Below are 16,742 nucleotides of genomic sequence, written 5' to 3'. Positions count from 1 at the left end.
ACAATTCCAGAAATAGTGTAAGAATCATGTAACCCAGGGAAATCTTACTTGTTTGGTAGTAATCATAAACTTTGATCACAGCTGGTTTGAGGTTCTTGACTGGAAGCAGCTGTTTAAGATGTAGCTGATAATTCATAGGAGAATTTCTTGGGACCTGTTGAGCACAAAGCACATACCGTCCTGTAAAAGTGCTCCTATATATGTGCACAGTTTGCTGTGAAACTAGTGTTTATATGTTTTTGTGTCGCTCTGGATATGCAAAAGCGTTTTTAATTTGCTGTTCTCAAAGATGATTATCACTTACATTCATAAAGCCTACCAGAAGAATAAAATAGGAAAGTCCTAAATCAAAGTATTTATTAATCAATGATTACTGTGTATAAATGTCCACAATAACTGAGAAGTATTTAACTGTGTTCATCTCTCACCTCTTTCACATACATAATAACATGGTCATCTTTGGAATCGACTCGTTCCACAAGTGGGCGGTATTTTAGCTGAGGAAACAAGATATTTACTTCTTGGCAATGATTTATGAAACATTTGAATAGCAGATTGTTTATTAATCTTTCAAAACTACTTACATCACTGGGATCTGCTGTGAATCCTGATAAGATCTTTATATCCACTATGACCATGTTAGTGCTGCTTAATTCCCCACTATATCTGTATAGAAATGATAATAATAATAAATAAAATTTAGCCACCAGTTAGTTAGTCACCAAGTTAGAATCATATACAGTAATAACTGGTACTACAACTTAAAATAATCACTGGGCAAAGAATTCTGCAGATATCAAATGTAGCTGTGTTTAAATAAACTTACAATATATTGTTATGATTGTAATAATTTTTTCTTTGACTAAAAATGTATTTTTATTATCTGCAGTTATTCCCAGTTTCCTTATATTAGGTGTAAGTTATCATTGTCTTTTAATCAAAAAGACACTCTTACGTGACTGTGAAGTTGATGGACAGAGTGTATCCAAATGATTTTGTACAATTTCCATCAGTTTTAGCCTCGATGCTCAATGTATTGGTTTCAGTAGGAGTGGGAATATTGTAGAAAAGCGCCACCTGTATTTGAGGATAAAAGAAATTAAACCAGAGATACAGTGAATAAACAAAATGTCTCTTAAAGCTGCATTATATAGCTCATTTTTAATATTTAACCACAAAGAGATCTGCAAAAAAAGCATTTGTTCTAAAAACTGTCACTGTAGAAACTGTCACAAGAAACTGGAAATCACAGTTGTACTTTGCCTTTACTTTGTTGCCACATATGCAGCCTTCTACAAAGACTGATGACCTTGCATTGCATTTAAATGGGTCTGTATCTATTTTGCATGCAGCAAACTGATGTTGAAATTAAATAATGAGCTAAGTTTCAGCTTAAATCTGAGGGAATTACATCCAAATTAGATGAACAGTGTAGTAATTACAACCATTTGCATACATAACCCCCTCATTTTTTATTGCCTCATAATTGGATAATTGGCTGCTCAGCTGTTCCATGGCCAGTTGTGTGTTATTCATTATTCCACTTCCAAGTAAGCAGACAGAAGGTGTAGAGTTGATTTCAAGTGTGACATTTGCATTTGGAACATTTACAGTTAACAGATGCTGTTAACTGCTGTTAGGCTGAAAAATCAAAATAAACCCATGACAGCAAAAACCTTAGCTGTGGCCAAATAAATTATTTGGTATAACCACGGAAAACAGCTGTGGTGGATGACAGAAGAATTCATTTCCTAGTAAAGAAAACCCCCTACACAACAGTTGGCCAGATAAAGAACACCCTGCAGGAGGTAGGTGTGTCTGTGTTCAAGTCAATAATCAATAGAAGACTTCACCAGAGTAAATAAAGAGGGTTTACTAAAGAATGAAAATCATTGTTAAGCCTGAAAAACAGAAAGACCAAATTAAAGTTTGCCAAAAAACATTTTAAAAAGCCAGTATAGTTCTGGAAAACATCGTATGGACAGATGAGACCAAGATCATCTTGTTCCGGAATGATGGGCAGATAAGAGTATGGAGAAAGCATACTACTTGTCAAGCATGGTGGAGGTAGTGTTATGGCATGGGCATGAAATCTAAGTGTAAATCATCGATTCTGATGAGCATTTACAAAGTGTTTAAACAATGCTATATTTACAAAGCGGCCAACCTTTAATAGCACCTAATTCTCCTGTTCCCACACCTTTTTACGCTAAAGTTAGTTAATGAAAACGTTATTACATTGTGAAATTAAATTGGCAAAGACTGTTTTCATAGGACGAGCGATAACAGTGAGAGAAATCAGAATAAAGTTACTGGGAGAAATGATATGAAAGAGACCATGCTAGCTCCATGCTATATATGGAGGATATGGAGAAAAACACTACAACGCAGTGGCAGTTGTGCAGAACTTTCTTTTGCTGTGCTCTGCTGGTGCCTGAATCAAACTGCGTGTTACATTGCTGTGAAAAAGTATTTGTCCCCTTCCCAATGTCTAATATTTTTACATATTTGACACAATTTAATTTTTCAGATCATTAAACTACATTTAATATTAGACAAAGATAACCCAAGTAAACACAAAATGCTGTTTTTAAATGATGACTGAATGTCTGCCCATTAGTTTGTGACCTAAAGCTCAAGCACAGCTGGATTATGCAGCAGGACAATAATACGAAGGACACAAGCAAGTCCATCTCTGAGTGGCTCAAAAGAAACAAAATTAAAGTCTGAAATGGTCGAGTCAAATTCCTGACTTGAATCCCATTGAGGTGCTGTGGCAAGACCTTAAAAAGACTCATCATAAGTTATCGCAAATGTTTGATTGTGGCCAATCAGATTCAGGAGTAGCCAGTGGCACACTGACCACACCACTGGCTTCATCACTTCATACTAGACAAACTGACCTGCACAGACACACAGGTGGAACCCTCCACTGAAATGCTGTATTTGCCAGGAATGTCCTGCAGTGGCCTCTCCTGGTACAGTAACTTATTATTCTGGTTCACATCAAAGTGGTGACTCTCTTTATCTGCTGACTGCACAGTTACTGTGCTGGAGCCATCTGAGCTGAACACTTTGGTGGAGTACAGAGCCAGAGCCTGGAGGGCCACCACTGTGTCCTGATCCAAACACAATAACAAAAAGGAATTATATATTGACAACACAACACTGCTTTCTATGTCTATGTATTATGAGACCAGAAAAGAAAGAGTTAGAAAAAGGGCTGAAATTTATTTCAGTACCTGAGTAGAGGAGAAGCCTCCATAGGGATTCTGCTGCCTCACCAGCCAGCTGACAATCCTGTTAGCATAGCCCAAATCAGCAGCAGTGATCTCAGCTGCGGTGAGAACAGCTAGCAGAACATAGGAGCTAATCTCCACTGCCAAGGAGTCAGAGTCATCTGATGCTGACTGAGACCAGTGAAGGCCACCGTCTATACACAAAAACACAAGAAATATAATTCAAATAAGCTTAATCTAGAGATAATAATAAACGATTCATAATCTTATGAGTCCAAGAGCAGAGCATTATAGTTATAGTAAATGTGTCTTCACCTTTTTTAATATTCATAATTGCTTGACTCTAGTTTAAAAAAACAAACAAACAAAAAAAGCTATGATATTTTATGTCACCTTCTTCTTCTTCTGTGAGTTCATTTCTGAGGTGCTGAGCAGAAATCTAATTATTGTCTGACTCCTGTAGACTCAGAGTTTTACCTTTATCTGATTATCAAGTGCATATAAACACATTGAACAAAATCTTCTACACACTCAATAACATTACCAGTTATTCTCATCATTCCATACCTCCTGATATGGCAATACTATCCAACTTCTTTAGCAGCTGCACTCGTGCATCATTCTCTCCTGCCAGACTGAAAGTGTAGGCAAGCAGTGCAGTGCCATAGGTGTTTGTCAGGTTGCCAATAGAGGACTTTAGACACAATAATCCTTTACTCACATCAGGATCCTGAAAAGAAAATATAAATTAGGGTGAAGAAGAAAATACAATAGTTTGGAAGTCTTTCCAGGCTCAGATATATGGTGAAATAAAATAGGGAAAAGTCAACTCCACACTAATTCACAAGGACCATTTACAAAGGAAGTTCTGATTTAATTACCCATGTGCATTCATGACTGAAACGACACAGAGATAATGTCCTATGCTCCCAAAATTTTTGTGTCATGTTTGAGATTGAATGCTTCATGTAATTTGGATGTTTACTTTCCAAATTCTAAAGCTGTGAAGCACAGCAGTCTAACACTGTATCCTAACTGGGTGGCTTCTGCTTGGAGCCAGAAGACCAGACACTCCTTTTTACAACTGTGGTAGGACTGATATAGGAATAGGAACATGGAGGAGATAGGGTGGTGGTGGTGGGATTGCAAAAACTTTGACACAGAAAACAGAGTGTAGGAATGAAAATTTGTAGGGCATTAGACTGGAAGGAGGGGGGTTTCAGACGTGGTCCTCCTCCTAAACTTGCTACGTATCCTCATCAATCAGTGACACAAAATAAAATTCAAGCATTTTGGCAGTTCCTCTCCAAACTGTTTACTGGAAGTGTCGGAGAATTTTCTTTTTCTACTTGATGGAGGAGTTTCTCCTTTTTCATTTCAAGGTGGAATCTTAGAGTGGCTCAAAGCATCCAAAATAGAAACAGGGCATCCATCAAAAATGAGCTCAGCTCATTGAGCTCTGCTACTCGCAGCTGGTGTAGACAGCTTTATTGATAATAATCAATAAATATATCAAAATTGGTTTTATCATTGTCACTCACTGTTAGGACAAAGTGTGAAAGACATAAGATGGTAGAGCAAGTGTCACATTAAACATTCTGGCTTATATTATGATAATTACAACCCCAGTTCCAAAAAAGTTGGGACGCTGTGTAAAATGTAAATAAATGTAAATAAATACAGAATGCAATGATTTGCAAATCTCATAGACCCATATTTTATGCACAATAGAACATAGAACACATATCAGATGTTGAAAGTAAGACATTTTACCATTTCATGAAAATATTAACTCATTTAGAATTTGATGGTCTACCATTGTGTAGCATCCACTCTTCTTTTAACAACAGTCTGTAAACATCTGGGAAGTGAGGAGAACAATTGCTGGAGTTTTGGGAGAGGAATTTTGTCCCATTCTTGTCTGAGGTAGGATTCTAGCTGCTCAACAGTCCTGGGTCTTCTTTGCTGGATTTTTCATTTCATGATGCAGCAAATGTTTTCTATTGGTGAAAGGTCTGGACTGCAGGCAGGCCAATTCAGCACCTGGTTCACTGTTCACTGTGTTCACAGACAATGATTTCTGGAAATGTTCCTGAGCCCATGCAGTGACTTCCAGTTCAGAATCATGCCTGTTATTAATGCTGTGCCATCTGAGAGCCCAAAGATCATGAGCATCCAATATTGACCATCAGCCTTGTCCCTTGTGTACAGGGATTTCTCCAGATTCTCTGAATCTTTTGATGATATTAGGTACTGTAGATGGTGGGATATCCAAAGTCTTTGCAATTTTGTGTTGAAGAACATTTTTCTGAAATTGTTCTACAATTTTTAGACTGTTTTTCGCAGATTGGTGAACCTCTGCTCATCTTTGCTCTGAGAGGCTCTGCCGCTCTAAAGTGCTCTTTTTATACCCAGTCATGTGAGTTAGTTGAAAAGTGGTTATTTAGTTGTTTTTTATTAGTAACACTTACTTTTTCAGCCTTTTGTTGCCCCTCTCCCAACTTTTTTGAGATGCGTTGCTGCTATCAAGTTCTAAATGAGTTAATGTTTTTCATGAAATGGTGAAATGTCTCACTCTCAACATCTGATATGTGTTCTATGTTCTACTGTGAATAAAATATGGTCTAAGAAATTTGCAACTCATTGCATTCTGTTTTTATTTACTTTTATTTACATTTTACACAGCGTCCCAATTTTGGAATTGGGGTTGTATAATAAGCTTTTTGCCTGTCATCTGTATTAAATCTTTTTCAATGCGAACTGAAGAAGAGTTCAGGAGAACAATGGTTTGCAGACCTGACATCTTTATTTAAAGCACAAGAATCTCAAGAAAGAAACTTAAGAAAAGGGAATAACAACTACTACAAGAAAAAAGAACAGAAAATAAGAAAATTAAACAAATTCCAGCACCTCCATAAGGAAAATAATCACGTGGATATAAGGTCATAATTTACACAGATTAGTCAGTGTTCTTACCTCTATTGTATGGCCCAATTCAAGCAATGATGCAGTGATGTAAGCAGTCATGGTCACATCATCATTTACACCACCCTACAATACATTGGAATGGCAGTCAAAATAGAAACCAATTTATTTCATTTACTCAGTACTTAAAAAAAAACATCTAATAACTCACCTTCATTCTGTTGTTGAATAGTCGTCCTTGTCTTATAAAACAGCCGTCTGGTCTCTGCTTACTTATCAGCCATTTCTTTGCACTGTCAATTTTTTGTGGATCAATGAAGATGTAATGCTGTGCTTTGCCAAAGGTCCTCAGAACAAAAGCAGTTAACCTGGTGGTAAAGATAGATCTGTATTGATATTGAACATATCTGAAAATGATTATTTGTGAAGCATTTTTGTTACTATCAGCTGCATAAATTAATTGTCCCACCATGTATTCCCCTCTCCTCTACCAAATGTGCTGTAGGCACCATCACAATGCTTGTAGTTCAGTTGCCTCTGATATCCTGTGTAAAGGCAAATGATTTTTATCTTGGTCAGTTCAGCAGTTCACAGTCTACTCATGATGGCTAAGATTAATCATCAAGATAAGACCTCTCACCGCTCTTAAGGAAACCTGTAGCTCTTTCACGGATGGCTGCAGTGAGCTGTCCAGTGTTCTCGAGGTACTGAAGAATGTAGATGTTGGGGGAAAGAATAGCAATGTTTTGTTCTCCACAGCCATATGGCATCTTCAGCAGTCCATCAATATTCTTTAGTGCACGGCCCAGTATGTCTCCTACAAAGATTATTATAGAAACTATTCATTCAGGTCAATTACAATAATTTTTTGCACAAACAAAAATACACATGCACTTCATGAACAATTCAGACTACACTATAACCATTCCACAGTACACCTGATTAATTTCCTGCTTTGAGGAATCAGTGACACTAAATCTCTCCTCCATGGCTATGGCTTAACGTCAAACGTTCTTTTCCATTAATGGCTACTGCCACTTTAGGTCCTTAATGGTCCAAAATAGGCACACATATGAAGAAGTTGGTTCAGTGTTCTCTCATGTTGTGGATAGCCGCTGTCTACAGCAGACAGAGACAGAGGCACACATACAGGCATTTGTTACTTTGTTAAGTAACAAGCAATTTAACTCAATCACTTTGGATAAAACATTTCTTCAGTCAATGTATTTGTTTACTAAAACCAGTTTAATTGATTGTTATCATGCATGTAGTAGTGTAGCGTGCAGTGTAAAGACTTGAACTGACAACCACTAAAGTTTTGACAGGATTTTGGCTAAAATATTGCTAAGATAAACATTAGGCTTTATTGTAAGTACATCATATGCAGCTTGAAACAGTAAGTAGTTACATAGTAGCTATCTACTATGTTAACTTGTGGCAAATGTAATATAATGTGGTCAATACAGCTAGATATTCAGTTTTAGGCTATAAAGCACTAATGTGCTGATGAGCCAATCATTTTAGCCCAAGCAGGAATTTTAACTCCACATATAGTGAAAGTGTGAACTGGTGAAAGAAGAAAAGAACCTTCCTGACAGCTCTTTTTATTCCTTTTTTTCTCACAATCAATAGTAGCCATAAAGTGTTGTTAACAGTAAGTTAATGTTGGCTAAACGGTCACTTATTGTCAGCCATAACACAATTTTATATCCCTCTACTTGCAGATGGATAAAAGAAATGCCATTAAAAGAGACTGCAGCTTCAGTCAGGTGAGAAGATCACACTCTTTCTGATTGCATCAACTGAAACTGTACCAATCTATACTCTGTGTGTTTGAGAAACACCTTTAGGACCTTATCTAAGAGAAAAGTGATAACATTGCTTGACGAACATACCTTTGCTTGATCTGTGGAGTAAACGGATAGAATTTAAGTCATATTATATCTCTGCTTTGTGTGCCAACGTGAGCAAATAGCCATTATAGATTTTAAATGGACTGCTGCTTTAAAAAGCCATTAAGAACAGACATTTTGGGGCCATTCTTCCTTTTCTGCTGGGGTACCATGCCCTCAGATCATCCTCGAGTTGAGGCTTAGCCCCCCTTCCAAAAAATTCTACTGATACGTCTAATTAACAAGGGAATCCCTTTTTTTAAACCACTTCATTCATCATAGGCTGCAGGTATGTCCAGTGAATAAGCCCCAGCCAGATGTCCAAGGCAGCTGCACGTCCAGCAGCAGTGATCCCGTGCCACTGGCTGTATGGTTGTGGTCATGGCCAGCCCTTAATTCAGTTCTGGCATCACTTCCACTCACACCAGCAATTGTGACATACTTGACTCCTTCATAGCTTTGACTGCAAGACTGCCCACTATATGCTGTTCATGGGCATTGCCATCTTTGTTTACATCTGCACCTGGATTTCCAGCTGACGTTGTGGGAACGGGAAACAGCGCACAATGACATTTCCAAGCTTGGCTTTTCTTTTCTCTGTTTGAGTTCTCACTGCTCTCCTGGCTCTGCTGGGTAGGGCAGTAGGACTCACCCCCAGTTGCTGTGATCCTCATGAGGAATCGCCATCATCTTCCTGAGTTGTCACACAAACAGAGTACTCCATCTCTTCCCTGAGCTCTGTAGCTTAGCTTAGCTGCTAGTGGCTGAATAGTCTGAATCTCTTGTTGTGCTTTATAAAATGGCCATAGATGGCCACAGCCACACCTTACAATAAGTGAGGTGTTTGGCTAACAGCTCACTATACACACAGCTCACGTTGGCACTCTCTCACTTCCAGCTCCGATTGGCACCCACTTCCTGTCTTCTCTGACACACCTCCAAGGTAGATTAGCAAACATTTAGTCTTAAATCTGGTGCAGCAGGTATAAAAGGCTATGCCTGTCAGAAAATTTTAAGTGATTGCTTTTGGGCATTGAAGAGCATAAGCAGACCAGAAGAATGTTAAAACACGATAGGACGATTTGTTAAAACAAGGGATGTTAACTTCATTTTTTTAAAAGAAAACTATAATAAATAAACTATACAATAAGTTAGTAAACACTCAAAATGCTGGGAAAGTCATTAAAAAGGAGAGTAAATGCCTTTTCGAATTAAAAAAGATACATGAACAGTGTTTACATGTGTTTACCCTCCACTACATCCCTGAATATAGGGTTTGAGTTTCTTTCATAAGCTTTTCAGTGATTTGGAGTAACATTATTATATTCCATATTCTTGTGTGCATATCCAACATCATGCTTTGACAATGACAACTTAGCTAGCAATTTTATGTTATCATTTTAATTCTTTCAAATTAAAATCTTTAAAATTAAGCTAACCTTCAAAAATTATATTTCTATTAAAACTGAGCTTTTCTGATATGCATTATCATCAATGTTGACTCTTCAGTCCCAGTAATATCAACAGTTAGCACTAGTTACTAGTTATTCGTAACAAGGTGAACCAGCTCTTACTGTTCAAAAAACAACCATTTGTGTACAATCCATTTAGTGCTTAATCATGTAAAAATGCAAAGGTCTATTCATCTGAAATGAGCTGGAGTGCTATCATAAATCATGGCATCATAGAAATCTACTGTTTAGTAATTCTTCATTTTTAATTCTGTCTGTCTTACCAAGCACTGAAACAGAAGCTCGTGCTGATCCCTCTATCACATCTTCAGGAAGAACCAGCTCCACCTCCTCTGAAACACTGTTTCCTGTGAAACAAACAGGCAGCTTCATCTTTCCTGGGCAGTAACACAGTGTTGTGTATGCTAAGAGTGTCAGTAGTAAGCATGTAATATAATAATACAATAATAAAATATCTTTTTTATAGGACACTTTTCATACCAGTGGCAGCTCAAAGTACGTTAACAGTAACAGGAGAAACTATGAGTATTACTTTAAAATCAAATAAGATATTAACACAGATCAATTTAAAATGATAAATACATAAGTAGAATTTTAATTAAATGCTAAGTTAAAGATATGTTTTCAAATGGTTCTTAAAAATGTTTACTGAGCTTGACTGTCTAATAAAAGGTGGTTCCATAGTAAAGAAGCATAATGACTGAAAAATGCCTCTCCATGTTTTCTGTTTTTTACAGAAGGTATTTGCAGAAGGCCAGTATCTGCAGATCTAAGATCACATGTAAGATTATGTTTCTCATACAAATCAAACTGCTAAAATGTGCAGGACTGACCCTGTGGACACAGCAACCAACTATGGCTCTTGGTCTTTTCAGTTCCTTCGGCCTACGTGAGAAAATTTCATGATTAAGTGATAATAATAATAATAATAATAATAATAATACTTAAACCTGCCAATGTGTTGTCTAAAACTGTCTTTAATAGTCCTACCTGTACAAGCAGGCTCCGTGTGACTGTGTCAATGCGGCCTCTCTCAGGCACACTCACAATCTCATTGTCACACACAGTCTGTGACTGTTCTGCCTCAGCACTGACTGTCACATTCAGGACCCCTAAAACACATCAAAAGATGCAGAGAGGAGTTTATTAGCGCTAAAACAATTCAACAGAAATGTGAGATTATGTCTGAACTTGAGAGGTTTAGAACTCACCAAGCACAGAGGGAACAAGAGTCCATTTGAAGGTCTTTCTACCATTTGCACACAGACAGGATGAATACTCTCCATCAGAGGAGGCTTTCAGAGTGTAGTGTGAGGAAGGAGCTGGAGTCACTTTAACCTGTCCGTGAAGCACAGGAGATCAGCTTACTGTGGATGTGAAGTGATGAGACACTGGTGAAGACAGAAAATGTTGATCTTACAGTACCATAATGCACTTGGAGATATAGTTGAAGACAGTGGCCTTCAGCTCAAACTCCTCTCCCCGGATGATGGAGTAGGGCAGCGAGAGCTCCAGGAAGAAGGGCTGGAAGACACGAAGCTGAGCAGGAGGAGCCAGACCCAGACCTCTAGAGGACAGACAGAAAGCCTCCGTCTCCCAAGTGGTGATAGTGTCAGGAACGGTGACAGGAACCTGTGCTGATCCAGAGTCTCTGTGGAAAAGCAGCACTTGCACTTAGGTTATCAACAGAAATCTTAAGCATCATACATTGTTCAGTTTATAACATTTATAACCTTTTTTTAGAAAATTAAAATTCACAATGAAAATTAACAGGTATCATCACCCTTAAATTTAACCTAATAACACAGCTGGTCACTTGTAGACGAGTTTGATGCAGACAACACAAACAAAACTGACCAGCAGACTGGCACATTACGTTCAGCATTCAGGCCTCAAGTGAGGAAAAGTGGATATGCTTGTCTTAATGGCCACAAAAACAGGCCTGGACCTCAATTAAAAAAAATAATCACAAGTTTAAATCACAATCACAACATTGCTCAGAAAAATTACAACTGTATATTGTGGTGCCATGATTTAAATCACGTTATCACTGCTTGCCACATGTCGGCCACAACATACAGATGGTCATTTAAAAACATGCACACAAATCTGAAGCGTGCTCGCCTGAAACGGTGGATGTATTGAGGGAGTTTTAAACAGGGTGTAATGGTTTTGGTGAAGTATTGTTTATATATTTATATTGATTAATTTTGCTCGTATATTTGTTATTACATGGTTTTTGAACATCAAATTCATTATATTTTTCTCCTGCAGTGTATTGCTTTATTTTTCCTGTTTTTCTTCTGGTCTTGCATTTATTTCCAACATATTATTATTACGCTGTGGTATGTTCCATTTATGGTGGGTGGGGGTGGGAGGGAGTACCTGTATAAGAGGGTCCAGCTCTCACACAGCTTTGTCAGCATTTATCTTGTATTTAGCCCAACTTGACTTTAGACCTTTTTGTTGACCTAAGCTGGTTGTTTATATTTTTCTCATAAATACATAAAGAATATTGTTGTTTTACTGTAAATAATTTTGGGAACTGAATCTATGAAACTTGAAACCATCTGCCCTCTATATGCTCCCTAAAGACCCCTCGACACAGTACTTCCTGATATTTTGTTCAAATCATTCAGCCCTAACACCAACATAACCCAATAAACTCTCAGCGTATTATTCAGTTAGTATTATGCTTACTATTCAGCAACTGCTATAAATATTTGGTATCTTCTACAGAACTAACAGTCTCTCTTGAAGATTAAGGGGTCAAGAAACAGGTACATTAACCTCCGTTATTTTATCACCGTTTAATTGTTTAAATAACAAACGCAATAAAACACAAAACATAAGATCATGAATTAATTTGCTGATTCACTAACCCCACTTCAGCAAGTTGCCATATCCAAGTTTCTGGGAAGAATTTGCGAACTGTCTCAATAGATTCAGATTCACGGGGTGAGTCCATCACACGTGCAAAAGCTACATGGCTGAATCTGAACCGACCTTAAAATTCACAAAAACATGAACAATCAGTATACCTTATTCAGAAACTGCCAAAAGTTGCTGGATATAGCCTGAAAAAGAAATGAATGTACAAGCATGACCTCCAACAGACCTTGACGAGGAACACCAATGTGATGATACCGGCGATGATACTGAAGACGTCTGTAGAACAAGCATTCTGGAATTCTAACAGCCAAATTGGTTGCCATCTTGAGCCCCACACCCTGCCAGATAATGAAGGTCATAAACCACCATCTTTAGTTCCAAATAACATTAACTCACTTTAACATTTACCTCTTCAAGTAATAAATGAATGTTTTCATTGACTTTAGATTTGATTGTGATTATCTAGTGTATTAACATTTGTACAGTTATTTACACAAACATTTACACTACACATGACAAACGGTCAGTTACCTTTATAGTGTTGTAAGCGTGGTCTATCTGTGCGTCCCTTCTGGGTCTAACATGCAAACACTCCTGATCATCTTCAACTTCATAGTTATAACCTGACACTGACTTCACTGGCAACAAGTTAAAGACCTAAGACAGACATATTAATAATTTACTGATTATTATCAAATGTCTTTTGCAAAAAGTCTCAAACACATAAAAATCCTATTTGTGTATATTAACTTGATGTAAAAAGGTATTTTTTCTATCAGCCACTTTCTCTGTTGCTCCAAATGTATGCAGGTTGAATAGCAATGTGAATAAAGTCATACTTTAAGGAACAGCTTAACCTCAAAAATCACATTTACACTGTATGAAGGGTTTCATTGTAAAACGCATTACAGACCATTGTAGCCTTTTAAGACTTTTCATTTTTCATGATGTTATTTTATGCTGTTAGGAGTGAGCTATACACATAAAAGATATCAGTGCTATATTTTGATTAATAGCACCTTTTTTTAGAGAACGGGAAGGGTGTTTTTTTTTTTTATTAAGATTATCTGCACTTCTTTTCAAAAATCAAAATTGTTACAAATAGATACATAACATCTTGGAATGAAACACTTCATACATACATACACAAACACACACATATATATATACACACATACATGCACACTCACCCTGACCGCTGACATCATTAAGTACACCCCCTTGTATCTACACTCTTTGTCAGCTCATCTAGCCATATATGAGCACTATGTAGTTCTACAATTACAGACTGTAGTTCATCTGTTTCTCTGCACACTTTGTTTAGGAGCTGCACAGATTAGTCAACTACTCGACTTGTCGACTTTAGTGCTCACTACCGACGCTGTAAGGTTGATGTTGATTAGTCACTGATCACATGACGACATTATGATTCTATGACACTAACAACATGGATACATCAGAGAAGACAACAAGTAAGGAGCTCGGTGATTTCCAGGGCATGTTGAAAAGGGCTTGTCAAGCCCTACTGACCAGCGCAGTTTGGCTTCATTCTAACACTTCTCTGCTGATCTACAGTGCTTTTAAGATCAGATATTGAATCCCGTTATCTCTTGTTTCCCGAAGACTACAATAAAAATGTCTTGTGATTTTGTAGAGGGGGCATAGTGGCCTATAATCCTGTAAAGTTTGAAGTCAGTTACTTTTATTTTCCCTGAGTTACAGCGCTCTAAATTTCTCTGGCTCTCCAGACCTCCACTGCAATCGACCACCTTGGCAAGGCCACCTAGATTGTGCCTAAGTCAGATAGACATTTGTGAGATTCCAGGGTCCATATCTCTGGTCCCCTGAAGGCTAGCAATGCATGTCACGTTCTACTAACCTGTGGAGTAACTGTCAATTTTAAAAAATCTCAAGTAGTGTGACCCCTAACTTTATTAGGCCCCTTTTACCCTGTTCTTTAATAGTCAGGACCCCCACAGAGCAGGTATAATACTCACTACATGGTGAGGTTGTGTTGGTGTGTGTTAAACACCTCAGTGTCACTGCTGGACTGAGAAGAGTCAACTAACCAAAATTTTCCAGCCCACAACATCCTGTGGACAGTGGGCTGTGTTTACTGATGAAGGACAAACATTTTTGGAATGTGTTGCAGGCATTAATTTCAGAACGGACATGAAAAATACAGCTAATAATTAAAAAAAAATAAATATCTTGTCTCTGTACCAGAGAATTACTCACATACTGTTTCACACTGAGTTACAGAACAAAAAGTAGATAACTGGCATTGCTGGTGGAAAGTGTCATGACTACTTTTGTTTAAATACAGGTATAATGGGGATTATAATTCACTGCTTTCTGTTTTTATTTGCACTGCATACAGTTCTTTTGGATGTCAATAAGGAATATTCTGTTGGAGGCTTGATACTTGGCGACAGCAGCAGATGCTGTGAAATAAATCTGAAGTGAATATGCATTGCAGAGTTTTTGTTGAATTCCAGATTAGTCTCAGACGGTCTGCCTAGAGAGTTAAATTTATAGTTCACATCACCTTATAAAATAAGCTTGAGAAGGAAAATCTTCTAACTAACTCTCCAACCATAAATAGTAGACACACAATAGTAAACACAATCATACCACATAATTACTCACATACCACTGCACACTGAGTTATAACACTAAAGTAGATACCTGGTGTTGTTAGTGGAAGTGTCATGACTGGTTTGTGCAGCAGCACTTAGCCTAGTAGCTAACTCACAAACCAATAAAGCTAACTTAGCCAAATCACTAAAAGCACAAAAGCACAGGTATCCTAACTGACTGCATAATCTTACAGTCTCACTTGTATGTATTTATTTATTCCCCACAGGGGAATAGCTAAAAGGAAATTATTAGACAAAGCCAGAGAAAAAACACTGGAGCAGCTTTACAGATGTGGAGGGAGATTCAAATCCAATGATGATCCACATTTCTGCTTGATTTATGATTTGATTTTTGAAAGTAAAATTAACCACAAGGCTATGAGGGAAACAGTAACACTCCGTAACGCATATGTCATGTTACTATGATGTTACAGCCAGGCTAACGTTAGCTTGTTTTCAGTGCTAAGGCTACTGGTTAGTGTTGTTTTATTTGAATGTTTCTGAAAGTATCTTTGTGAAGTGCCCAGGCAGTCGTATTGGTTTGATGTTTGTCCTGATATTTATGTGTGCCTGTGCTCTCACAGCTAATTGTTCTCATAAGTGGTTTGCTGCTTATTTAGCACTATTCATTTCTGTTATCAAACAAACATTTGAGCACTGAAATAAGTATGTGCTAGTTGCCATGGTTGCTAACCTGTGCATGCATAGCCACCTCCTCTGCGAGGAGGGGCTTTAGAGACAGGGCCTGAAATAGAGGGGCTTTAGAGACAGGGCCTAAAACGGAGGGGCTTTAAGGACAGGGCCTGAGTGCAGCAGAGAGGAAGGGGGAGCAACCACGAAGTCGTACTACTTCAAATATTCGAGCAAAGACCTCTTTCTTCTGAATCCTACCTACTGCAGCTATAAAGAATCATGTTTAGACACTGCTACATTTGATGCTTCCTCCATTTTGGATCTGCAGTGCTGCTCTATGAAACTGCTCACTATGTCATTTATTAAAATTAATGCACTTTTTTTTATGTCTTTGGATGAAAAGGTCTGATGTATACTGTGTGCCAAAAAACACACACTTCAGAATCTTGTATCTATTTGCACTTCCATGCACTGGTCTAAAAGCTAGGGGCATGCAGTTGGCATCTCTGCACACCAATGAGCCTTTCAGATGAACTGAAAAATATTCATGTTACACATTTTTTTCTTAATTATTCAATAATTTTGTTGACAAACAGTGTTTGACAGCCCTGCTTCCAGGGGCCCACTGCCCTGGACATTTTAGTGCTTTCCATGCTTTAATACACCCATGTCAGCTGAGTAAGGGGTTGTTAATGAGCACATTATTTGGATCAAGTGTGTATGGAGCAGCCAAAATGGTAAAACGCAGCATGGGAGGCTCCAGAACCAGGGTTGGATTAGATTTTGACATGTGTTGAACATCTAGTGTTGTACGACTGAATCTGTACTTCACCTCACTAACACTGAGGCGTTTTCCTGGCTCCATGATGAACACGCTCTGATCCACAGCACTGAGTCCACACAGTGAACCAGGCAGAGCTGAGAGCTGGAGAGTGTTTTCCTCACCAGGAACTGCCTCAGTGGGAGAGAACTGCAGTGAGACCTGAAGATCATGACGGTAAAAAAATTTTATTGCTTTTTCCACAGTAATGATGACAGATTGCAAGCCAA

The 16,742-nt window shown here is 38.0% G+C and overlaps 1 protein-coding gene across 2 annotated transcripts in view; it reads right to left on the bottom strand.

Annotated features, from left to right (window-relative positions):
• LOC118826889 (alpha-2-macroglobulin-like) overlaps positions 1-16,742 on the bottom strand; it is a 29,674-nt gene that overhangs the window by 216 nt on the left and 12,716 nt on the right. Inside the window, exons 14-33 of one of the 2 annotated variants that reach the window (XM_036597950.1) lie at positions 16,525-16,674; positions 12,952-13,077; positions 12,647-12,758; positions 12,411-12,534; positions 10,954-11,179; positions 10,740-10,866; positions 10,519-10,640; positions 10,362-10,413; positions 9,792-9,875; positions 6,805-6,981; positions 6,634-6,709; positions 6,376-6,532; positions 6,216-6,290; positions 3,807-3,969; positions 3,243-3,433; positions 2,904-3,119; positions 956-1,077; positions 585-666; positions 429-497; positions 49-154 (exon numbers count right to left, since the gene is read on the bottom strand). In XM_036597950.1, coding sequence (XP_036453843.1) covers positions 49-154; positions 429-497; positions 585-666; positions 956-1,077; positions 2,904-3,119; positions 3,243-3,433; positions 3,807-3,969; positions 6,216-6,290; positions 6,376-6,532; positions 6,634-6,709; positions 6,805-6,981; positions 9,792-9,875; positions 10,362-10,413; positions 10,519-10,640; positions 10,740-10,866; positions 10,954-11,179; positions 12,411-12,534; positions 12,647-12,758; positions 12,952-13,077; positions 16,525-16,674 — 2,557 coding nt within the window. Of the gene's footprint in view, positions 1-48; positions 155-428; positions 667-955; positions 1,078-2,903; positions 3,120-3,242; positions 3,434-3,806; positions 3,970-6,215; positions 6,291-6,375; positions 6,533-6,633; positions 6,710-6,804; positions 6,982-9,791; positions 9,876-10,361; positions 10,414-10,518; positions 10,641-10,739; positions 10,867-10,953; positions 11,180-12,410; positions 12,535-12,646; positions 12,759-12,951; positions 13,078-16,524; positions 16,675-16,742 lie in introns of both variants that reach the window. The other variant, XM_036597940.1, reaches the window with a different exon arrangement.

This window comes from Colossoma macropomum, unplaced genomic scaffold, assembly GCF_904425465.1.
Source record: "Colossoma macropomum unplaced genomic scaffold, Colossoma_macropomum, whole genome shotgun sequence".
NCBI classification, from domain to species: Eukaryota; Metazoa; Chordata; class Actinopteri; order Characiformes; family Serrasalmidae; genus Colossoma; species Colossoma macropomum.
This window is presented reverse-complemented; position numbering and strand designations above follow the sequence as displayed.